Raw genomic sequence first — 25,631 nt, forward strand, 5'->3', positions numbered from 1 at the left:
GTCTCCTCCTAATTAGGAAACAAAAAGCCCATGGCCACCTTTAGTTGGTCATAGGTCCTAGGATTCTAACTTGGACTCAAACTGAACTAGAAACTATCCTATGGACTCTTCAATTTATAAAAGAAAATCAACAACTCAATAGAGACAAACCCTATTGACTTGGACCCCGAGACATATAATAAATTCAAATAGGAAACTCACCTATTAACTTTATTCTCAAAGACACTAAACAATTAAACAAAATTCATCCAAACAGAACACAAACTTCAGGCAAACTCAAGTGCACTCCCCCCCCCCCCCCCCCCCCCCCCTATTTTCCAAAATGAAACCCAAACTAAGAGGAATCAACTTTTGCGATAGTTTGGCAAAAAACTGTCCAAATGTCAGTTTTAACCCTATACACTCTTGAGACTCCACTTGAGGTCCTTGTTGGGGTCTTATGGGTAACATGGGCCCTATCTGACCTTCAATAGGCATGTGGTCTTCTTCATTTTTTCATGGATGATCCCCATCAACTTTGCAGATGCAACGTTGTATTGCAAGTTGCAATGAAAACTAGCCAGAAGATTGGTATTGTATGAACAGTGGTAAACACTATTTCGAAAAACCTACAACAGTTTTGCTGTAGTCAATGCTTTTTTGGTTGTCGCAAACTCTGTTCTTAATTAAATTTTCTCGAACATGACTCAGTTCTAGAGCCTAATTCTGCAATTTGAGTGGAACAAAATCAAAGCCAAAGCAACTCATGGAGGTCAATTCAAGGTTCATATACTGATCCTCATCTATTCCACCAATTATTTGCAGTTATCTTCACAAGTGCTCGCTTGTTACAAATGGGGAAATCAATCGCCAAATAAAGGATGGTTGACGCCTATAGTCATGAAGTCTTTGCTGCTTTAGACATGTTAATTTTCCTATAAAGCATTAGTGTCCAATTTCGAACAACTGAAAGCCTCTCGTCTCACTTCGCACTTGTAGGAAGACTGCCTTTTTTTAGCGTTGTGTTCACCTTGTTCGCAGAGACCCATGTGAAATAAGTTGGATCTGCTCCAAACTTATCATGTATGTGATTCAATAGAAGTTCAAACTATAAATAAAGTGGTGGTCCTCAAATGGGTGCACAGACTTACACTGAAAAAGGGTGAATCAGTAGATAAATATGAAGCTCATCTTGTTGTGGAGGACTGCACTCGGAAGAATGGAGTAGATGCCGAAGAAACCTTTGCACTAGGCAAGATGAAGAATATTGATGAATATTATAAATTGCATCAATCCGCACCGGTCCCATAGATCTAAATTTGGAGAATGCTTTTATCATGGTGACTTCCAAGAAACATATTCATCTCTCTTTCCAGGACAGATGTGTCACGTCATGATGTTGTCTGTAGATTGAAAAACTTGTAGATGACCTCCCACATGTAGGAAGAATTCAGTTCACCAAGTTCAGTTCAAGAATGGTGGAAGTTGGGTTGCATAAGGTAGACAGTTAAGACAAGCTGCTAATTAAATAGGAACCAGACAAATTGCTACTGGTATATCTTGAACTTGGTCATCATCGGGGATGTCGAAATCGAAGGCGTGGGAAAATCAAAATAATTCTAGTGATCAAGATTGCGAGATTCAAGGAGGGGTTTCACTATCCCAGTGCATATTATCCACTGTTGTTGGAGAAGAATTGACGAATCAGGCAGAAACCTGGGGTGTGACATGGAGCAGAAGCACAGGCACAGACTCCTAATGGATGAGACCATTATAATACCAAATCATGTGATCAACCATTTGCAACTTGGTTGGTCATTCATGTATGATCCTAAAAGATTTCTTGAAATATATCAGAGGGAGATTAAGAAGATGAAAAAACACGAGGCATTCTAGTGGATACAAAGGTATAAAATATTTTTGATAGGGCTGGACACCCTGCTGATCGATAATTCACCAAAGAACATTTATATACATGGGAAAGCATATGGTGAAAAAAGAATAAGAAAAATAATTGCTAGATCGAGCATAAAGACTGAATATAAAGCTAGGATGTGTACTTCCCACGAGCTTGTGCAGGTGAAGTATTGGAAAAGGAAATAGAGTGCAAAAAAGTCGAACCTGTAACAGGTTTCTTTTCTAACCAAATTGCCAAATTATTGCTTATAACCATAAGCACTCCCAGCATAATGAGGAAGTGTGATCGTGGGCAATATGTGAACTTTTTGTAAGGAGTGAAAATCAAATTACAAACATTGGTAGATGTAATTTTCTCAAAGCTCAAAATGGCCAATGTATATTCAACAGGTTGACAAGGACTTGTGAGCTGTTAATTTATCCAGTAGTATTCTTATACTTATCGTGCGCATATCATATTATTAAGGCTTTTCTTATTGTGTTGTATACTTTCAAAGGTCCTTTTTTTTGTCGTTTGCGGAAAGGATTATCATAGTGAATGGATTCTTCCTTTTCTCTCATCCTCTTAACACTTTGACATTTCTCATTCACTGATATCAACTCTTCATATCTCAAATATCGTTAGAGATCAATAGTATTTTTATTTATTTATTAGTGAATGATATAATCAAGTCAAGCGAAAACATCAACAGATTATAAATGTCATTCAATCTCTTCCAGGAAGACGGTTAAAAGAATGAGAAATTCACACAAACCGTTTTGCAAACATAAAGAAAACTAGAAAGTATTTGAATCTAACTACCGAAACTATGTAAACACCACTTCTTAGAAATGGAACTCTAAAAGGTAAAGAAGCTCACCAAGTTGTTTCAGATCACGAAGCCTGCAGTTTGAATAAAATCTTCTCAGAGAAATTATTAAAATTACACTACCAAAAAACTAGTATACGAAAGAAAAAGAAAATTCATTCTTTGCAAAGAAACCTTTTGCATATCACACTCACCTCTGAAATTGTTCAGTGTCCATAAACTTCAAACAGACCTGCAACCATCCAGAAGAAAGTAATCAAATTCAGTAGTGTGGCAATCTAAAAATCCAAAATAAAAATGTACATCAATTGTATTTAACCGTGCAGATATCCCTCATTTTAAACAGAAAGGTCATAATGCATCCTTCAATCACCCACAGTGTATGTGTTTTAACGGTCAAAAGGGAATAAATGGAGAAAAAAATCTAAGAAGAACACCAATAACATCCTATCATCAACTAGTTTAGTAGTCTTCCTCAGAGAAGTATCATACATCAGAGAGGTTGTAATGTGTCTGCTACCTCCTTGAAACTTGAATGAAATACACTACGACAATATGTGCCATACTTATGTTCCTTATTACAACCATGTGGATACTAGAATTCGCAAAATCAATGAATCAGTCATTTTGATTTATAATTTTTGCACTTCCAAACTATAATCTTCTCTTGTTAACTCACTTTTCCAATTCACTTAAACACTAACTATTCTAGTGGCTAGATAGAAAACCTTTTCTTGTTTACTTCCTATTCTTCAGTGACCTGGAATACCTTTAAATTCCAGTTTCTAGTGATACAAAACCTTTTCTTTTTCACTTCCTATTCTTCAGTGACATGGAATCTTGAATGAAGTACAAAACCTTGAATTACTTGATACAAAACCTTTTCTTTTTCACCTCCTTGAAACTCCTTGAAACTTGAATGAAGTACGCTACAACAATATATGCCATACTTTTGTTCCTTATTACAGCTATGTGGATACTAGAATTTGCAACAGCAATTAACCTATCATTTTGATTTATACTTTTAGTACTTCCAAACTATAATCTTCTCTTGTTGACTTTATTTTGAAAGGTATATAAAAATCTTCTCTTGTTAACTCACTTTTCTACTTCACTTTAACACTAACTATTCTAGTGGCTAGATACAAAATCTTTTCTTTTTCATTTCATATTCTTCAGTGACCTAAAATACCTTTAAATTCCAATTTCTAGTGACTTGAAACAAAATCTTTTCTTATTCACTTCCTATTCTTCAGTGACCTAGAATACCTTTCAATTCGTCTTGGAATTGTATTTCAACATAATTCTTCCCATAAATAATCAGGATATTTTTCTGACTGATCAATAAAATAATAACAACAAGATACCAAAATTCCAATCCGCCAAGGCTCCACTAATCAAACATTCAGAATTATTCTATGATTAACATATTATTCTTATTGCCATTTCAAGAAAAAAAGAACATATTATTCTTCTACTTCCAAAGATGCTCTGATTCGGCATGATTCTATAAATCAAACATTGAGAACACTTCTATTAATCACAACTACTATTAAGTTATACCTTTGATTTTTCCTGAAATCGAATAACAACATGAATTACAGTTTATACTATAATTCAAATCCGTCTAAGAGAAATTAAACAATCTAATAAAAAACAAAATCTTCGCACTTCAAATCATGGAATTCAACAAGCCAAAAAATAATAGGAGAAACGAAGAAAACCTAAAAACATGAAGATGATCTACAACGCAGTAAGATGAAATTCCAGGAAGAACACTAGAATTCCTGCAACGAATTCAACAAAAGCTGATATGAAAATTGATTCAAATAGGCCTAAGAGAAATTCAACAGTGGATCAAAAAACAAAAATCTTCGCATTTCGTATCGTGCAATTCAACAAGACAAAAAGTAAAAGGCGAGACGAAGAAAACCGAAAAAAACATAAACACAATGAACAACGTAGTAAGACGAAATTCCAGGAAGAACACTAGAATTCCTGCAACGAATTCAACAAAAGCTGATATGAAAATCGATTCAAATCCGCCTAAGAGAAATTAAAAAGTGGAACACAAAAACAAAATCTCCGCACTTCGAATCTTCGAATCGTGCAATTCAACAAGACAAAGAGTAATAGGAGAGACGAAGAAAACCTAAAAAAAAAAAACATAAACACAATTAACAGCGTAGTAACATGAAATTCCAGGAAGAACACTATAATATCTGGAACAAATTCAACAAAAGCCGATATGAAAATCGATTCAAATCCGCCTAAGAAAAATTAAAAAGTGGAACAAAAAAAAATCAAATCGCCGCAATTCGAATCGTGCAATTCAACAAGACAAAAAGTAATAGGAGAGACGAAGAAAACCTAAAAAACATACACATAATCAACAACATAGTAACATGAAATTCGAGGAAGAACACTAGAATTTATGGAACAAATTAAAGAAAAGCCGATATGAAAATCGGATTAGAGAAAGACGAACCGGATCCAGATATATGTTGCCGTGAACGTTGTCGTAGATATTCTTCATGAATCTTCGATCTTGCGAGACGTGGAGATTGAACGGCTGTGAAAACGAGAGTTCTTCTTTGTCCAAAGCTCCCATACTTTCCTCTGGAATTTCTCTTCTTATGAGTATGAAGTAGAAAGAGCAGAAAAATGAAGTTCTGAAACCTAATAATCACTTGTTGAGAGAGAGAGAGAGAGAGAGATGGGGAATTTGGAGTGATGGGGAGCGCCGAAAGCGTTTTTATATGAAAAGTTAAAGCGGGAGGACAGAAAATTTCACTTGCTTCCGACCGATTGTTTTGGAGAGGAGATTTTTTCTCGTTTGATATTGGCAGCCCTTATTAGTTGGAACAAAAAGCTAATGATAATTGCACTAACTCATCTGGTCTTTTAGTATTTAAACAGCTGCAAAGGTATTACTTACAACTCCCATAAAGGTGCCGATTAAAACAAAAAAGACAAGAAAAGTTCGTGCAATTATTAAAACTTGGTAGTCCCAATATCAGTCGCCAGACTTTAAACAGATGTCAAAGGTTATTATTATTGCAGCTCCCCAAAAAGCCCCCAGAGCGAATTAAAACAAAAAAAACAATGTGAGTTCGTGCAATTATTAAAACTTAGTAGTCCCAATATCATTGGCCAGAACAAAACCGTGGTTACTTTTTGACTGTTCATTGCAGAGTAGACTACTGATCCGATTGTTCGAATCCCCAAATTAAATTAAGGCTCATCCATGATGGGGTGGACCTCTCCAACCGAATATCAGAACTATGGACATGGTTGTGCAGATGAATGATCCAAACCGTTCGTACAGCAGGGGCCCACAACGACATATTTGATGGATTGAAATCTATTGATTTGTATAATTGAGATCATGAGAACACTTTGAAAACGGGATTCCGTTTTTGGAAATCCTTACATGACCGTTGATTTGACCCTTTTAAAGTGAATTTATTGCTTTTATGGGGATTTCTGCTAATTCCTTCTGTCTTTTAGTGGACGTGGCTCAAATGGTTGATGCCCGTTTTTATTTTTCTCAAAACGGAACCCCGTTTTCCTAGCAGTAGGTATGTCGACAGACACAATTGATAAGATTCGAAAGAAAGACAGCAACGTTGCTTAAAATAAAGGGAAAATGACCAAATAGAAGCGGTTTCTACTGAGAATGACATTTCAAAAGGGCTGTTTTCTAAATCACCAAACAGAAGTGATGTTGACTGGTTTGGATGACCATGGGACGGAAATACCCTTAGTTAAAAAACACGGTTTTAACTTTACTCTATTTCTCTCCCTCTGTTTTTACTCTCTTGATTTTTTTTTTACTTTTTACTTTCCACTGTTTACTCTCTCTCTCTCTCTCTCTCTCTCTCGCTGCAAATACGAGCGTCGGCGGAGAAATTCCGGCAAGTCTCTCCATCTCTCCGTCTCTCTCTCTCTCTCTCTCTCTCTCTCTCTCTCTCTCTCTCTCTCTCTCTCTCTCTCTCTCTCTCGGCCTCTCTGTATCTCTCTCTAGGTAAATCTGAGCGGCAAATCTCAGCGGGAAATCTCAGCGGCAAATCTCACAGGTTGGTAACCCATTTCTCTCACTGTCACTCTCTCCCTTTCAGTCTCTATGTGGTTTTGTCATTTAGGGTTTTGATAAGTCAGTGATTTAGTCGTTTTCTCAGTTAGGATTATGAAAAATCAGTGGTTTAAACCAATCTCAGTGATTTAATTGATAAATGAGGGATTTGAAGTAACTATTGATGGTTATAATCCCCTAATTTGTTAGAAAGCAGTGGTTTAAACACCTAATTTCTGAGAAATCGGTGGTTTAAACTCCTAATTTCTGAGAAATTATTTGTTGAAACACCTAATTTGTGAGAAATCAGTCGTTTAATTGATAAATAAGGTGTTTGAACTAACTATTGGTGGTTTAAAAACCTAATTTAGGAGAAATTAGTGGTTTAATTGAGAAATGACGCGTTTATTCTCCATAGTGATTTGCTCAACACCCTAATAGGCTTGTAATAAAATGAATGGACATGTCATTGCTCTATAGGGGCTGAATTTGTTACAAATCAGTTGTTTAAACCCTTACTTTTTTATGTTAACAGTGATTTAATTGATAAATTAGGGGTTTATTCTCCGTAGTGATTTGGTCAGCACCCTACTAGGCTATTAAAAAATAGAATAGACATTTCAGTGGTATATTGGGTTTGAGTTTGCGAGCAATCAGGTGTTTAAACCCCTAATTTTTCATGTTAACAGTGGTTTAATAGATAAATTAGGGGTTTAATTCTCCTTAGAGATTTGCTCGACACCCTAATAGGCTTCTAAGAAATTAAATGGATATTTGTTAATTTGTTTCCTCACATTGTGTTTGAACAGGTCCACATCTGATTATTTGGATTCATATTCATCTTTTGCATATAGTAATCATCTCGTGAAATCATGGTAATGCCTCCTGTTATTCTTTTAAGTGTTGTATTTCTGGTAATGTGCTATATATCTAATAATGCTTTATTTTCCAGCCGTCTTATGTTACGTTAAGATGCTGCCCCTCCAAGTTTTACGACTTCTTCCAGTCCCTGCAGTTGAGGAATGTACATACTGATATCCTAAGTAGAAGCCCATTTGGAGGCTTGCTTAACCTAGAAGGTGTAAAATTGCACAAGGCAATTTTGACCACCCTCGTGCGATCCTGGATACCCAAGTCCAGGGCATTTAGAGTAGGCGGCATCGTAGTCCCCTTTGAGGTTAAGGATGTAGCATTAGCATTAGGTCTAAGCCTTAAAGGGGATAGAATAAGGATAGACTGGCATTCGACGGAAGAGGTCGAAGGTTGGAGGTTTGGCAGTCCAACGGCAAGATTCGCTGAGATTGCGAAGGTTATTAGGGCAGAGTCCATGTCGGACGAGATTTTATCGATCCAGGCGACAGTCAGACATGTCTTGCTACTCCTCTGCTGCTCTGTGCTTTTTGCACATGCCGACGCCACGGATCACAAGACGAAATCCTGCATTTTCCCCTACTTAGAAGCAGAGACCATCAGAAGAATTGGTTGGGCATACCCTGTCTATGACTTCCTCATAGAGTCATTGGATTCATATTCGAAGAAGGGGATGGGATATATCAACGGTTGTGCTATTCTGCTACAGGTAAAGAGTACATATAGTATGTACCATATAAGTGATATGTAAGTTAAATTTTTGTTCTCTAATCATCGTATGTCTTCATTCCAGGTGTGGCTATTCGAGCATACTACCCTGTGGGAACCTTCAGTTCCAGATGCGCGTCCACGCCTATTGAAGTGGACCTCGAGGATCGATACACGGATGAAGGAGCAGACAACCCTCATTACCCTGATCCGTGATAGGAAGCTAAAGAAGAAGGAGGTGAGACATAAAGCTTCTGTACTCCTCTAGGTCTCACTTATTCTAACCGAAATGAACTATTCGATTTCAGGTTGTGAAGTGCTTACTACCTATTCCTGAAGAAGAGAGTCTCTTATCCATCGTAGCAGATGATGTAGACAATCTCGACGATCCTCTTCTTCCTCGAGAAGAGGGACAGCGGCAGTCCGTCGTAGAAGATGATGTCTTAGATGTCGAGAATGTGTTGATCGGAAAACGTTCTACTCCGATATCAGTGGTAAGGAACATCACTCTCTTGCTTACATAGGGTCATTGTATTCAAGTTATCTAAATTTTCTTTAATCTTCGTAGGTTTATAAGAGAAAAGGTGTTGGAGACAATGATCGTCTCCAAGACATTCACATTTCAGAGGAAGAAACGATAGCGTCCCTGAGTCTACTGGTACGGTCTTTATAGTTCATTTTCAATAACTATATATTTCATATGTGTGGACCCCGATCCCGAGGACGAATGTGGCGAGGGACACGAGGTCCCCCGTCGATCCTCTAAGATCTCCACAATGTGAAGGAGAGCTCTACCCAGGAACTCTCGAAATGGTGCCACTCACAGCATGGGTGACGATGTAAATGAGATACCTCTCGATTCAAGGACTGGCCCGGAACCGAGATGTACCTATAACAAAGAAGAGTCGCCATCCAGGGAAGTAGGCCCTGGATCCCATGAAATGCTCTGTTGCAACGGATAACCAGAGATACAAAAGTCCGTGCCTGATGACGAATGGGGAAGGTATTAAGCGCCCCCAATTCGCCCAAGTGCAAGCACCTGGTCTCTTATGCCATTTTTAATTAATTTTGAAGAGTTTTGGGCTAAAATCATGTGAAATGGGAACGAGTATCCCCGAGAAAACGTCTATCTATGCATGCATGACCCGGGGATGGGCAGAAGAAAATAAACATCCAAATCCTAACTCACCGCATCTAATCCTAACCCATCACATCTAGGAAAGCAATAACATCCGCATGCACAACTACAGCTAAGCAAGTAATAGCAGATATGATAAGCAGAAAAACGGTAAATATCTACAGCTAAGCATATGATCATGATAAGTAAGCCAATAAATGTCACAGCTAAGCAAGTAAATAAGCAAGTGAAACTAAACGCAAAAGGAACAAGCAAGCTGAAAGTAAACACACACGGAACCAAAGACAAACATATGATAAGCTAAAAGACGCGAGGAAAGAAAGGAATCAGAAAATAGACGGTATGCGCAAACCCAGGATGCCAGGGAAAAGAAAATGGGACATACGATAGACTCAGGGAGCGATTCTAAAGGAATCGAGCTCAGTGATCCTGATCCGCTAAAATCGGATAAGTCTCACGATCGTCATAGCCTATCGTTGGGCTCAGCGAGGACAATCCCTGTGAAGGGGCCACGCTACGTCATCGCCCGTCCCAAAACCCGATAAAACGTCGGAAGGCCGATAACACCGGCAAACCACGATCAAAATCGGAAATGAAATGAAAAGAAGGCTCCGAGTGACCTGGCAATCACCATCCTTGCCGATTTTGGTTTTTGTATTTTTGAGAAAAGCTTGAAAGATATTTTTAGATGCTGAAATGATTTTTTGAAGGATTTAAATGATTTTATTGAAAAGTTTGACTGAACTTGGGATGACGATCCCAAGCTGCCTACGTACCCTGTAGAAAGGGATCAAGCCAACGTAGTTCGAATTGCTTTTCGAAATACGCCTTTGAGTGTTTTTGATGTTTTTTTTGGATTTTTGTTATTTGATTTTTATGTATTTTTATCCCTTTTGATCGAAAGGGGGTTTTGGCTCAGGAGGTTGCCGTCCGTCGTCGCCTAAACCCGACAATGTTCCCGAAATCGATGGGGATCCCGAAATGCAAAGAGAATCCCAAGGAACGTGCAAAGAATAATCCCGAAAAGGAAAGAAACCCCTCAAACCTTGTGATGACCCTAAGATAGGAAAATTAACAGGAAGGGCAAGGGGTTGGCTCAAGAAACATTCCGTCATCGCCTAAACCCGACAAAGACTTTCCCAAGAATCGAAGGCACCCTAAGATCGAATTCGAAAGAAACCAAGATCCACCTTGAGTTGTTCAAATATGTAGACCAAGAGCCTCGGAATTACGGAACATCTCAAGGGATACATAATCAGGGCAAAACTGGAACCGAGAACCATACAATGCAAGGGAAGATGAGATGGTCTAATGCAATTATTAGATTGAATATGCAACAAGAATTTTATCCTGAACAACTTTGCTTAATGAATGGGCTAAACAAAGGGTACAAACCAAATTTGTGTAAATTCCAAAGCATAAGAATGCTATTGTCGAAGTACAAAAGTGCAAACATGGTGGAGTGTTAAGAAGAATATCATTGTTCCACCCATGCAATTCCTACTGCACTGATCATTTTATCATTTACCATCCTAATGGCTCCCACATGCTTCTTTGCGATCCCTAAATAGCTCTCCTAAATTGATGAAGCGATGAAGGAAAGACAAATTGAGCTTGTGAAACTGTTGCAACAGGGAAGACTGCTAATTGTGTAGAATGTACAGACTGAATATGTGCGGCTATACGGGCATGATGACGTCAATACCTTCGACCAATGGTGCAAACATGGGCACTCCTTTGCCCTGATACTTGTATCTAACTTGCTTTGCAGAAAGGAATTATTAGGACTCTCTTTGCGAGCTCCCAAAAGGAAAAACAAAAACTTGACCTAGATCAGGAGGCGATAACTACTCATGCTATTGGCAATCCAACACCAAATGAAGAGTAATGACCAACTTTGTGCAGTTGTGCAAACCAATTTATGCCTCCTGTGAAGACCCAAGAAAATGCCTTAGAGAGGAGGTGTTGACTGATCTTACAAATCTAGACTGGGCTATCATTAAAACTTTGACAAATTACAACCCAAAACAAAAGGAAGAAGCCTTTGATTCAATGCATCACTGCTCTTGATAAGTGAACAAACCTAACTGGTCACAAATTTCCCATTACGATGCCACATTTTACGAACACAGACCCACGCTATAGCGATCCAAAACTAGACACAAGATATCTCCAACATACATTGTGGTATGAGTATGCATATAGCATGGGTAAGCCCAATCCAAAACAGAGATGAAAACACACTCTCAGCCTTCAATATTGGATACAAAATTAAGAAAAGTGTATCAAACAATCCTAGGGGGAGCTTGAGCTTCTAATACATGATTTCGTAAATGGGTAGAGAACCAATTAGCATGCTAAAATTTAGATAACTGATTGAATAAGGCACAACATTCCAAATTTTATTAAATTCTTCCATGCCATTCACGAGCTAAAATAAAAGGAGGGATGATTACCTGGGTTTTGAGCAAGGATAGCTGAATTTCTTCTTGCTCTTCCTTGATCCAAGTGTTCTAGGAAACTCTTCTACTGACCTCCTATTTGATGACCGTGGGAGGCAGGGACGTCGGAGAAGATCGACGAATTTGCAAGGGTGATGATCGATGCCGCGGATCTGATGGCGGTTGCCCGAATAATTGCAGAGAAGAGGAATGGCAGCAAGGGTCGGATGTGGAAGTTTGAGATGATCAGAGAGGGGTTTCTCTTGCCGGAATTGCAGAGCAGGGGTTAGTAATGGGGATGGTTGAGCTCAATAGCTGGGGTAGAAGGGGGAAGATGGGTAGAAGTGATGATGGTGAGGGTGGCCGTGAGATGGGTTTTGGTGGAATAGAATTTTTTGGGTGATTTCTCACCGGATTCCGGTCAGGGAAATCGGAGAAGATGACCGGAATGGGGGGGGTTTAGTGATAATGGTGGCTAGCAAAATAGAGAAGGGTTTGTAGAAACCGAGTTTAGAGTAGGAGGTAGGTGAGATGATGAGTTTGGGTGGACTCGGGTTTAACGGGGTTTTTGGCCGGATTCCGGCGAGGGTTCCCGGAATTAATGGAGATGGTGGTTCGGTGGAAGGTTGCGTGAAATGGTTGGCCGGTCAGTGGAAATGAGGTGGGAATGGTGACCGGAGAAGGTGGTGGCCGGAATCGGGTTTTTGGAAGTGATGGCGGTGGCTGTGATGTAGATGGGGATGGGTTAATGGTGGAGATGAGTAGAGAAGATGGAGGGGAGGTACAGACGGGGTTACAATGGCTGGCCGGTGTGGGGAGGAAGATGGGTTTGGGTTGCTGGTGGATGACGGTGGTGGTGGAGATTGGCCGGCGGATCCGGTCGGAGGTAGAGATTTGCAGAGGTGGGTTTTGATTTGGGTTAGATGGTTTTAATGGTGATGGCGATGGTCTTGAGCTCGCCGGATTCCGGCAAGGTTGCCGGAATTAATGGCAAAGGGAAAAAATGAAAATAAAAATGGTCGGATGTGGAAATGAAGGTGGGATGGGGTGAAGATGGTGGTTTGGGGAAGAGAATGGAAGAGAGTTTGGTGGTGGTTGTGCTAATTTGGATGGAGAAGGAGGCCGGAGAAGATGGCTGCCTCCCTCTCTGCTTTTCTCCCTCTCTCTTCTCTGCTACTCCTCTCTCTTTTTTTAGAAAAATCTCTCCCTTCATTCACACGAGACTTGCTATTTTTATAGCTAAAGTTGCCACCCTCCTCTAATCTCAGCCATCCATTTCATTCCCTTCTCATCTCAGCCATCCATCTCTCTCTTTTAGCCTTAATGCCCTCTTAGAAACCCTAAAACCTAGAATATTCTAATTGATCTAAGCCCTACACTTCACCTCTTTGATCCAATGGCCTATGCTTGTGGCTTGTTGAGAAAGAAATGCGAGCTTCCAAAAATGCCCTCCTTAGAGGAGGATTTTACACTTTTATCAACATCCCCATTACCCCCTTTTATTTGCTTTAATGGGCACCCATGCTCGGCTATCCCACCCGTTTTTTATAAAGAGAAACATATATTTGCCCTCTCTTTCTTCCATGGACAACCCTTCTTAGTACACTTATTACCAATCCTTACGCACAACAGGGCGGTCCTTGGTGAAAACGAAGGGCAAATAGAGGAGGCCTTGGTGGTTACCCAACTGGTACAGGCACATCTCTTCAGGAATTTCGGGATTCGGTTCGGGACCTCGACTCAACTTCGGGATTGGGATTTTATTTGATTTCGAGAATTTATTCGATTTTGGGGAAAATGGTCCGGTCAAAATGGGGTGTCTACAGATGCCCCTCTTTGGCAGAGGGCGCTTGTCGCACGAATGCCAAAGCTGAAGAGACAACATATTTTGATCGGCCCAAAATTTCAAATGAAAAGATACAAAAGGGATTGGATTTTTTTTTTTTTTTTGCAATTTGGACTTTGAACAATCAGGCAGAACCCACACGCACTGGAAATGAGGTTGGGATAATCAGGCGGAACCTTCACGCCTTGAAAATAGAATTTTTTAGTTAGGTGGAACCTTCATACGCTAACCACAGGGAAGCTTGGTTATGCGGAACCCTCACGCAGTAACAAGCAATGAAAATTTGTTATGTGGAACCCTCACACAGTAACAAAAGGTGGGATTTTAATTAGGCGGAACCCTCACGCACTAATCAAAGGGGAAAGCGTTGTTATGCGGACCCTCACGCAGTAACAAGCGACGGAAATTTGTTATGTGGAACCCTCACACAGTAACAAAAGGTGGAATTTTAATTAGGCGGAACCCTCACGCACTAATCAAAGGGGAAAGCGTTGTTATGCGGACCCTCACGCAGTAACACCTACGACGGAAATTTGTTATGTGGAACCCTCACACAGTAACAAAAGGGAAAGCGTTGTTATGCGGAACCCTCACGCAGTAACAAGCAATGGAAATTTGTTATGTGGAACCCTCACACAGTAACAAAAGGTGGAATTTTAATTAGGCGGAACCCTCACGCACTAATCAAAGGGGAAAGCGTTGTTATGCGGACCCTCACGCAGTAACAAGCGACGGAAATTTGTTATGTGGAACCCTCACACAGTAACAAAAGGGAAAGCGTTGTTATGCGGAACCCTCACGCAGTAACAAGCAATGGAAATTTGATCAAGGAGTAAAACTCTTATGAAAAGATTGATACTCTCCTGCCTTTGATTGATTTGAATTAATTTGAATTGATTGATTTGGATTGATGGATTTGGATTGATTTCTTTGGAGATTACATTGTCTCTCCAAAGAAGCGGGAACCTTTTTTTTTTTCAGATTGATCGTTTTGAGAATTGCTTTGTCTTTTGCCGAGAAAATGGGAGTGCGTGTTCCTTGCTGAGGACCGGACTCTCATGATTTGCTGGGATTTTGGATATTGACCCCTTTTTAAAGAATTGGATTTTGCTAGGGATTGAATGCTTTGAGCAGTTGACAGCGGACTCTCTGGGAGGTAAGATGTTAGACTCCATTGGAGACTAGCTTTGCTGATGAGCTGACTATGGAGTAGGCTTAGCTCGGGGAATTTAGAGGTTTGACTCGAGATGCGCTTGAGCTTCTCTCATCTCAAGTTGCTGAAGACATTGGTTTATTCTGATTGTCCTTGTGGATTTGACAGCTTTTATGACTTGGCGTGATTTGCCAAGTCATAAAAGATGCCCCTAGTTATTCGTACTTCCATGACTAGAGTCTTAATAAAGCAATACAAATGCAGGGAAACAAATATTTCATTTCATGAATATTGGATTTACAAAACTCTGTGTGTAGAGGAAACATGAAAACCATAAGATCAATTCTGCCTGAAAGGTCTCTTTCAAATCTGCCAGCTGACAAAATCTCAATAGGCCCGATAGCTTGCTATTCTTCTGAACCTTGCTCTGATTTAATCTGTCTTCCGGAGAAGCAACTTCTTGCTTTGGTGCCTGCCACCCCAGCTCTGGGAAAGGTACTGACCATACAAGACCGGGGAGATTTTGACTTGACACGCGACATACATCGACAAGTGACAAGTAAAAGACATTGACAAGCACAAGACTTGGATTTCAAGAAAGACTCAACTTGCTTCTTGACCTGACAAATATTTTAAATGGTGAAGGTCAACAACTCTTAGAGTGCATCGAATACTATGCTTAAAAGTGATTCATTCCCTGCTCGGTATTACCGTCATGGGCATTAAACCCCTTTGATTGCTTAGTCTTAAATGCCCCTAATTTAGAGGAATATCAAAGTAGCCATGCTGGCACTATTCAGACTTTGATGATGCCATTATCGGGTTACCAGTCTTGTCTGCCTCCAATTGTTCAGCTCCTTGAGAAGTCACTGCCACTGACCAGATTGCCATTTTCAAGTTTTCAATCTGGCGGACCGCTTGTCTTAATTTTTGCCTGAATTGCTCTTGCGAGTTTTCAATCCAGCAGGCTCACACCTTGATTTTTGCCTAAGCCGCCCTTTCGGGTTTTCAACTTAGCAGGTGAATGACACTAACTTTTGCTTAGATCGCCCTTGCGGGTTTTCAATCTAACGGGCCTTCAGACTCCATTTTTTTTTTATTATTTTTTTTTTAGCCACAAACCTTTGCCTATTGCACCAAAAGGACTTTTTAGGTAGGTTAGGGTTTGAAGGACCGGAGTTTTGGTAAGTTTTCCAAGGTTTCGACCGAATCCGGACTAGCCAGACTGCCTACGTACCCCCAAAGGATGAGGATCAGGTCGCGCGTAGTTCAAGGCACAAATGCCCCTAGCTTATGGGTTATGAAAATAGAATGTTTTGATTTTGTGTAAGCTCAAAAGGGTTTTGCAAAGGATTCTTTTGATATGTTAAGTAAGGATTTTTAGTTTGAAGCTCTAGTCGGCCAAGGAAGGCCTTCTGGTGCCTTAAGCATAGTATTTCTTGAGTTGGTCAAGGTTTGTTGGCTCTGTTAGTTTTTCTCCATTTTCATCGAGGAGTCTGACGGCTTTTCCAGGCAGGACTTCGTCAACAATGTATGGACCTGACCATTTTGGCTTGAATTTACCCCTGGGATCATATACCGGTGCCCGGAAGGATTTCAGAACAAGATCTCCTTTCTTGAGGTCTCGAACTCGAACTTTCTTGTTGAAGGCTCTCTCGACACGGCGCTGATACCCCTGAACATGGTACAATGCTTTCAACCTCTTTTCGTCAATCATTTGTAACTCTTGATATCTAGCTTGAGCCCAAACAGATTCTGGCAACCCAGCTTCCATCATCACTCTCAGGGAGGGAATTCGCAGTTCAACAGGCAAGACAGCTTCCATTCCGTACACCAGAGAATACGGAGTTGCACCTGTAGAGGATCTGATCGACGTCCTATAGGCCCACAAAGCATACGGGAGCTTGCTCGACCAATCTTTGTAAGTCTCGGTCATCTTGCTGATTATTACTTTGATGTTTTTGTTAGCAGCTTCAACAGCTCCATTTGTTTGGGGTCTATATGGCGAAGACTTATGATGCTTGATCTTAAACTCCTCACACAGGCGCGCTACCTCCTTCTTGAAATGGGACCCATTGTCTGAAATTAGCTCATGTGGTACTCCATATCTGCAAATGATATTCGTTCTGATGAACTTCGCAACAGAAGCCGAGGTCAATGATGCATACGAAGCAGCTTCTATCCACTTTGTGAAGTAATCAATGGCGACCAGGATATACTCATGGCCGCTAGAAGACTTCGGACTTATCTTCCCGATGATATCTATTCCCCATACTGAGAACGGCCACGGTGAAGTAAGAGAATGCAACTGAGAAGGCGGCACATGGATGAGATTGGCATAGACCTGACATTTGTGACATTTCTTCACATAGGCGTAGCAATCTGCTTCCATTGTCGGCCAGTAATAACCAAGTCTGAGAATCTTCCTTGACAGCATCTTTCCGTTCATATGCGGTCCACAGACTCCTTCGTGTGTCTGCTCTATGAGTTCAGCGGCTTGATCCTCATCTATACACAAAAGTTGGATTCCATCGAACGACCTTCTGTACAACTCTTCACCACAGATGACAAAGTTAGAGGCCATTTTCTGAAGAGACCTTCGCTCTTTTCCTGAAGCTTCCTGCGGATGTCCTTTGCCTGAGATGAAGTTTTTGATATCCGTGTACCAAGGCTTGCCATCTGAACACCTCGCTGCTATTTCAATAGCGTTAACATGTGACGGGGCCCATTGAAGTCGTACTTCTAATGGTTGAACCTCCATTGTTGCAGAAATATCAAGCATCGAAGCCAGAGTAGCTAATGCATCCGCAAAGTGATTCTTCGTTCTGGACAAATGAGTGAATGTGATATTTTCGAATTTTCTGACCAGAGACTCTAGGTACGTATTATACGGGATCAACTTATCGTCTCTTGTTTTCCAGTTTCCGTTAGTTTGACAGATAATCAAAATTGAGTCCCCGAATACATCTAGGTTCTGAATGCGCAAGGCTATGGCTGCTTCCAAACCTGAGATACACGCCTCGTATTCTGCCATATTGTTTGTGCACTTGAACTGAAGTTTGATAGATATAGGGATATACTCTTTTCTTGGTGACACCAACACCGCCCCTACTCCTTGGCCTCGATTGTTGACTGCTCCATCAAAGTACATCAACCACTTTGTGTCTGGAACTTCATCTTCCACAGTCATTATCTCCTCATCTGGAAACTCTGCTTTCAAAAATTCATTATTTTCTGCTGGTGAATCGGCTAACTGTTCAGCTATCACGCGCCCCTTAATTGACTTCTGAGTGACATAAGTGATATCGAACTCGGACAATAACAACAACCACCTGGCGGTTCTTCCGGTGAGGGCTGGCTTCTCGAACAAATATTTCAATGGGTCCATCCGGGAGAGTAGAAGAACCCTATTCGATAACAAATAATGCCTCAGCTTTTGAGTAGCCCAAACTAGTGCTAGACAAGTCTTCTCAAGAACGGTGTACTTTTGCTCGTACTCCAACATTTTCTTGCTGACGTAGTAAATGGCTCTTTCTCGCTTTGACTCCGGGTCTTGCTGCGCTAACATACACCCCATCGCTGTGTCAGTAGCAGACAAGTACAGCAACATCGGTTGTCCTGGTATGATTGGTGACAAAACTGGTGGTAAAGCCAAGCACTGCTTGATTTTCTCGAAAGCTTCTTGACACTCTTCATTCCATTTCTTTGAAGCATTCTTCTTTAAGAGCTTGAAAATCGGTTCACAAGTCGTTGTCAACTGTGCAATGAACCTTCTCAAGTACTGGACCTTTCCTAAGAACCCACGGATCTGCTTCTCAGTCTTTGGCGGAGCCATTTCTTGAATAGCCTTGATTTTCTGCGGATCTACTTCAATCCCTCTCTGGCTGACCAAGAATCCCAGCAGCTTTCCTGATGTAACCCCAAATACACACTTATTCGGGTTGAGACGGAGCTTGAACTTTTGGATTCGCTGGAAGAACTTTCTCAATGCCCCTGCATGCTCTTCCCTAGTTTTCGCTTTAACGATCATGTCATCAACATATACTTCGACCTCTTTGTGTATCATGTCATGCAGTAAAGTGGTAGCAGCTCTCTGATACGTTGCTCCAGCATTTTTGAGTCCAAATGGCATAACTCTGTAACAATATGTCCCCCATTGAGTGATGAAAGCCGTCTTGATCATGTCCTCAGGAGCCATCTTGATCTGGTTGTATCCTGAGAATCCATCCATAAATGAAAGGAGAGCATGGCCCGCTGTGTTGTCCACCAAGATGTCTATGTGTGGCAAAGGAAAATCATCTTTCGGACTTGCTTTGTTCAGATCTCTGAAATCCACACACATTCTGACTTTTCCGTCCTTCTTGGGCACCGGTACTATGTTGGCTAGCCATTCAGGGTATTCAACAACTTGTATGAAGCCAACATCCAATTGCTTCTGAACTTCATCTCTGACTAGCAAGTCCCACTCTGGTTTCATTTTTCGGAGTTTTTGCTTTTTCGGCCTGGCACCTGGGATTAGGGGAAGTCTATGTTGGACAATGTCTTCACTTAATCCCGGCATGTCATCATAGGACCAAGCGAAAACTTCTTTGAATTCCTTTAACAAGGCAATTAATTCTGCACGCTCTTCGGGAGTTAATGTTTTGCCAATTCGAATTTCCCGAATTAGGGTTTCATCACCAATATTGATGGTCTCGATTTCCTCTTCGAATGGTTTTGCTCGACGCTGCTCCTCCTGCCTAATCATGTGTTTGATTTCAGGGGGAGTTTCGTCGGCATCCTCGTTAGAGGGGGAGTCTTGATTATTATTATTATCAATTTGATCAGATAAAGAAGCAGAAATTGAAGTAGAGACAGGCGAATAAAAAGAAGAGTCTTTTATTTCATTCAAAGAAATCGAAGTTACATCTGTTGACGCGCCTTCAATGGGCTCAGTATTGAAATCTTTAGAAATCTTTACAGACTCATCATCAGACTGGACTATCGTATGAACAGAATCGACAGACTCGATAGACTCAACGGAAGATGCAATGGACTCTGCATCGGACTGAACAACGGCATCGAAAGACTCCTCATCAACGGGCTCGATCACGACTGTACCTGCATCAAAAGAAACATCAGATAAAGCAAACTCTATTTTTGACTCGGAAATGGACATATAGCTAGAGACAACAGACTCTTTGATAGAAACAGGACTGTACTGGATGACGACTCGGGGTATGACCTGGGAACTCCAGTTCGTGAGAGGTCCCTCGGCTGGGGTGATAAGGCTTTCAGGATCAAGGATCAGCGCATCTCCTCCGATCATGGCTACAATCGGTAACTCAACCTGGAACAGGGAATTCAGAAGACACGGCTCAAGGATATCAGCCCAATCAACCTCTGGTTCGATCTCATGAATCTGCAAACTCGGGTATTCATCTGGCAGCTCCATATCGAAAAATATCTCAAACCCCGGCAGCTCCTGCCCTGTCAGTTCATCAACCCACGGCTCTGCGAACCCACAGAATGCAAAGTCATCACCCTCTCTGCGGTATTTACCATTTCTGATCAGACTGAATGATTTCATCGGCAGCTCTAGACCCCGGCGTCGGAGCTCGGACCATTTCCGCATGTAATTTCTCATTTCTCTAATCTCATCACGAGAAGGTTCATATCCGAGTCCGAACAACCCTTCATTCTTTCTCATTACAGGCCATTCGACTATCCCTTGATGATTGCGACCCAGACCTGCACCGGGAAGGTACCCCTGTTTACGCATCATCTTTACAACCCGGGGATTAGTGCTGGTGAGGAACAAAATCTCTTCACTCTTTGCTTTCTCAAATGATATGGCTGTGACTTCTACAGAGAACCCGGTCAGACTAACATCATCTTTCTTTTCTGAGGTACCCTCCTGCGAAATTTGGCCTACCTCTAAATCAGGATCACCCTTGACTGTTATCACCCTGTTGTTTCTGATGAACTTCAGTTTCTGGTGTAGTGAGGAAGGGATAACTCCAACCTTATGGAGCCAAGGTCGGCCAAGCAAGAGAAGGAAAGATGCTTTGATATCGAGCACTTGGAACTCTACTTCAAAGATTTCTCCTCCTATCAGAATTTCGGTTGCTAGCGTTCCAATAACATCGCGTCTGGTACCGTCATACGCCAAAATTCCTTGTTCAGAAGGGATGAAGTCATTCGGCCCAAATCCAAGGACAGCAGCAGTGGCTAACGGACATACGTTCAGTGCGGACCCGTTGTCAACTAATACATCTGGAACCTTCTTACCATTACAGACAACAGTGATCTTCAGTGGACGCGTATGATTGTGACCCTCAGATGTCAGATCTTCATCAGTGAAAGAAAGAGTCTTGGACACCCTAGCCATCGCTACCAAACCAACCAGCTCATCAGATGTGATATCTACAGAGACCTGTGCAGCATTCAACTCTCTTAGAACAACTTGACGGTGCTTTGGGGAAGCCATAAGCAAACCCCAAATTGAAATATTAGCCTGGGTCTTTTTGAGTTGGCGTAAAAGACTCTCATCCTCTTCCTCGCAACTCAGCTTGCTCTGCTTCTGCGCTTCTGCGGCTCTTACAACTTCAGCTGGGTTCTCAGCTCTTAACTCGGCGGGTTTGAAAATTCGCCCACCTCGAGTAACATGGCGGACTTCGTCACATTGATCGTTCAAAAAATCAAAATCGTCATCATCAAAGCTTAGAACATACGGATCGTCATCTGGGACTTCCTCTTCATCACATTGAAGGATGTAGGGACCAGCAGAAGACTCAGCACGATCATCTTCGTCTCCACCAAGCACATAAGGCTTCTCTTCCTCTATTTCTTCAATTTCCTCGCCAAATGCCAAGACAGTCGGTGAATCGGAAGCGATAGCACAAATCAAGGAAGCAGGGTCAAGAATAGGCTCTTCAGTAAAAACTGCCCCAACTGTAGGTGGAGGGCGCGCAGCATGAGCTGGTAATGGATTCCGGGTAGTGTTTGGCATAAATACAGCAATTTTTTTCGCTTCTATCATGTCCTGAATTTTATGCCTCAAGGCCATACAGTTATCTGTTAGGTGCCCTGTTCCCTGATGATATGCACAGTGCTGATCTTCACGCCAATATCTGGGGAGAATAGGTGGTGGAAGTTTCGGTTCTAAGAGAGTGATCTTTTTGTCTCTTAGTAACTTCTTGAGAGCGACAGATAAAGGGTAAGGTAGCGGATCAAAATGCCTTGGCACTTTCCTCATTGGCTGCTCTGTTTCTGCTACAACTCTTCTCATAGGGCGCGCAGCAACCACATTGCTAACTTCAGGCTTCGAAACTACCATTGGCTTCTTTCCATTCCTCGGATCAAAAGATGACTTCGCCAGAGAACCCTTCAGCAACGCATCTTCAGTTATGGTTCCTGTCTTGATCAAGTGATTGAAATCAGAATAATACTGCGTCGCCATGAAGTGGTAGTACTGCGGAGACAGGTTCTTGACCACAATTTTGATCTGATCTTCTTCAGAAGGGCGGTTAGTCATCTGAGCCGCTTTTCTCCTCCATCTTCTTACAAAAGAGGTAAACGTTTCCTGAGGTCCTTGCTTGATCGCTTTCAGATCCCTCTTCGTAACTTCAATTCCTTCTTCCATTGAAAATTGCTCAACAAACTTGTTAGCAATTTCGTCTAAGGTTCCGAGCTCTTCGGGTTTCAGATGAAGGAACCACTTCTTGGCTACTCCTGTCAGAGACATCGGAAATACCTTAGCGATCTGCTCTGGAGACAGCCCATACCCTTCTAGATTTGAAATGAACGACCTCAGATGACTCCACGGGCACCCCGTCCCATCATATTTATCAAAATCCGGCATTCTGAATTTTGGAGGAAGAGTGACACCAGGGAAGAGGGAAAAGTCAGACATATTTATCTTCTTTGGGCCCTTAACTTGCATGCTTTCAACTTGCTGAGTCAACTTTTCAACTCTATCAACCAATTCCTTCTCTTTGCCTGGCTTGACTGATTGCGGGAGACAGTTCTCCGCTATATACTGCTCGTCATAGAAATCATTTTCAGGAGAAATGACAGACTGAACAAGGCCTGGAATCACATTGGGAGGATTCTGGACGACAGGTTGTTTCGAGGTAGCGGTCCTCTCACTTTTCAACTGAGTAACCTCTTCCTTTAGGGTAGAAACCTCTCTTGTAAGGTTTCTCATCATGTCCCTCATTTCAGCTAACATCTCATTTGACTCGGCCATTTGGTTAAGACAAGGGGAGACAAGTGGAAATACAGCTGGTGAGATAGGTGAAGAAGATCTACGACTTAGTCTCGACGTAGAAGATTGTCGGGACCAAGTAGGCTGTGAAATGGTAACTTTTTTCGAAGCAATGGCTATTGCTTAACTCAGACTCCTGAAATGGAAGTAAGAACACTAATTTAAATTAAGATAATCAGAAAGAATGTTATGCACAAATTGAAACAAGGGATAATACCAACACATCTCCCCTCTGGGTAAAAACCAGCAGTACAACAATTGTAAGAAGGGTCATGACGGCCCATCAAACCTAAACAGATAACCATCACACTCATGTTGTTTCAGATAAAAATCCGACAGCATAACGGCGTTACAAAATGATCATGGCATGGTAAACTCCTGGTTTATCACTAACACTAGAGCATAAAGTCATACTCAGAAGGTTTTAAATAAGATCCGGCAGCATAACAGCCCCATAGAAGGATCATGGGAAGGTAAGCTCATGGTTCCTCAATAACCCTAAAGAATACCGGTCACACTCAATATATTCTGGGTAAAATCCGGCAGCATAACGACTGTACAAAGAGATGTGATAAGGTAAGTACATGGTTTAGCTACCAGCCTAAAAAGATGATGACCACACTCAGGACATTTAGAGAAAATCCGGCAGCATAACAGCTGTACTAGGGGATATGGTACGGTAAGTACATGGTTTATCAATAACCCTAAAGGATAATGGTTACGCTTAAGGCTTTTTGGAGAAAATCCGGCAGCATAACGACTGTACAAGGAGGGTCTCGGCAACCAAGCATAAAGAATATGCCGATAAGGTCAAGATGAAACAGGGCTCTCAGCAAGAACGCACACTCTGGTAGTGATAATGGCAAAGTAGACTCATAATTGGCATGCGGAGCGATCTGATCAAGATCGATCAAAGGATCAAGCTCAGGGAAGAGATCATGGCTATAAAGATAATGATGTGAAACCAATGATCTGATCATAATCCAAAAGACGGATGGACGGGAAAAAAGGATTAGATTAGGAAAGAAAACCTAGCTATGAAGCAAACCCTAATCTAGTAATAAATATATGTACATATATATACACCCTAACCAGGGGCACCAACCCTAGTCTAATCTAGCGGAGTCAAGGAAGTCTCGACTCATGACAGACAAGTGAGTGTACTCGGACCGCATTTGTAGCCACACGAGGTGAACTACCCTAGTCTATAAATGGGTCAAGGCTCCTAACTCTAGGCTCCACATGTGTAAGCAACACATGTTCATCCCCATATGAATGCAATATATATATATATATAAACACGGGCACTTCCTAGTTGGATTTCACTAAGTCAGTATGTATATACATAATATATAAAGCAAAGTAGGGCTCCGGACTCAATCTATCGGGTACTATGCGTATGAACCATACTTAATATGTATAACAAAAGTACGCCCAATGTTATACATAGTATGCTTCATTGCTCATCGGCTGCTGTAAACACAAGTACGCCTAGTGTTTACGGCTGCAGCACCGGCGCATAGCTTGGTAATAGATACAATAATCCCATCCAGGTAATGACTTACCCTCCGGCATGTACTGTATCTATCCCATGGAGCCAACAATAAAAAAAAACAATGAAAGAAATAAAGAATATGATAATGCATGTTGTGCAGTGTGTGAATCCCTCGTTTTATTTACGCACCTACTTGGTGCCCCTGGATTCTAACGGAAAAGGTTCCCATTTAAAACGATTTTAATCCAAATTTCTTCAAAATTAGTAAAAATGACATTTTTACAGAGTTAGGCAATGTTCCAAGAATGTCCCCAGCAGAGTCGCCAGCCTGTGGACCCCGATCCCGAGGACGAATGTGGCGAGGGACACGAGGTCCCCCGTCGATCCTCTAAGATCTCCACAATGTGAAGGAGAGCTCTACCCAGGAACTCTCGAAATGGTGCCACTCACAGCATGGGTGACGATGTAAATGAGATACCTCTCGATTCAAGGACTGGCCCGGAACCGAGATGTACCTATAACAAAGAAGAGTCGCCATCCAGGGAAGTAGGCCCTGGATCCCATGAAATGCTCTGTTGCAACGGATAACCAGAGATACAAAAGTCCGTGCCTGATGACGAATGGGGAAGGTATTAAGCGCCCCCAATTCGCCCAAGTGCAAGCACCTGGTCTCTTATGCCATTTTTAATTAATTTTGAAGAGTTTTGGGCTAAAATCATGTGAAATGGGAACGAGTATCCCCGAGAAAACGTCTATCTATGCATGCATGACCCGGGGATGGGCAGAAGAAAATAAACATCCAAATCCTAACTCACCGCATCTAATCCTAACCCATCACATCTAGGAAAGCAATAACATCCGCATGCACAACTACAGCTAAGCAAGTAATAGCAGATATGATAAGCAGAAAAACGGTAAATATCTACAGCTAAGCATATGATCATGATAAGTA

At 41.5% G+C, this 25,631-nt stretch overlaps 2 protein-coding genes across 3 annotated transcripts in view; one reads left to right on the forward strand and one right to left on the reverse strand.

The window, feature by feature from the left end:
- The window catches only part of LOC143884406 (uncharacterized), a 38,595-nt gene extending 33,113 nt beyond the window's left edge, over positions 1-5,482 (reverse strand). Inside the window, exons 1-3 of one of the 2 annotated variants that reach the window (XM_077387952.1) lie at positions 5,194-5,482; positions 2,900-2,937; positions 2,757-2,779 (exon numbers count right to left, since the gene is read on the reverse strand). In XM_077387952.1, coding sequence (XP_077244067.1) covers positions 2,757-2,779; positions 2,900-2,937; positions 5,194-5,316 — 184 coding nt within the window. In that variant the 5' untranslated portion in view covers positions 5,317-5,482. The remainder of the gene's footprint in view (positions 1-2,756; positions 2,780-2,899; positions 2,938-5,193) is intronic. The other variant, XM_077387951.1, reaches the window with a different exon arrangement.
- Positions 5,483-7,652: 2,170 nt separating this feature from the next.
- LOC143882736 (uncharacterized) lies at positions 7,653-8,998 on the forward strand. Its single transcript, XM_077386169.1, has 4 exons — positions 7,653-7,685; positions 7,733-8,359; positions 8,444-8,596; positions 8,667-8,998. The coding sequence occupies exons 1-4, from the start codon at positions 7,653-7,655 to the stop codon at positions 8,880-8,882; spliced, it is 1,029 nt and encodes a 342-aa protein (XP_077242284.1). The 3' UTR covers positions 8,883-8,998.
- Positions 8,999-25,631: the final 16,633 nt, after the last annotated feature.

This window comes from Tasmannia lanceolata, unplaced genomic scaffold (genome assembly GCF_043159265.1).
Source record: "Tasmannia lanceolata isolate RefF3 unplaced genomic scaffold, GAP_Taslan_0.1 ptg000008l, whole genome shotgun sequence".
Lineage (NCBI taxonomy): Eukaryota > Viridiplantae > Streptophyta > Magnoliopsida > Canellales > Winteraceae > Tasmannia > Tasmannia lanceolata.

What these genes read in the sequence shown, in the direction of transcription:
- LOC143882736 (XM_077386169.1), top strand. Translation starts at nt 7,653, where the DNA reads ATGGTAATGCCTCCTGTTATTCTTTTAAGTGTT. An exon ending in CTGTTATTCTTTTAAGTGTT is followed by an intron (nt 7,686 to 7,732) that starts GTATTTCTGGTA and finishes TTTATTTTCCAG; the next exon opens with CCGTCTTATGTTACGTTAAG. An exon ending in GTTGTGCTATTCTGCTACAG is followed by an intron (nt 8,360 to 8,443) that starts GTAAAGAGTACA and finishes TCTTCATTCCAG; the next exon opens with GTGTGGCTATTCGAGCATAC.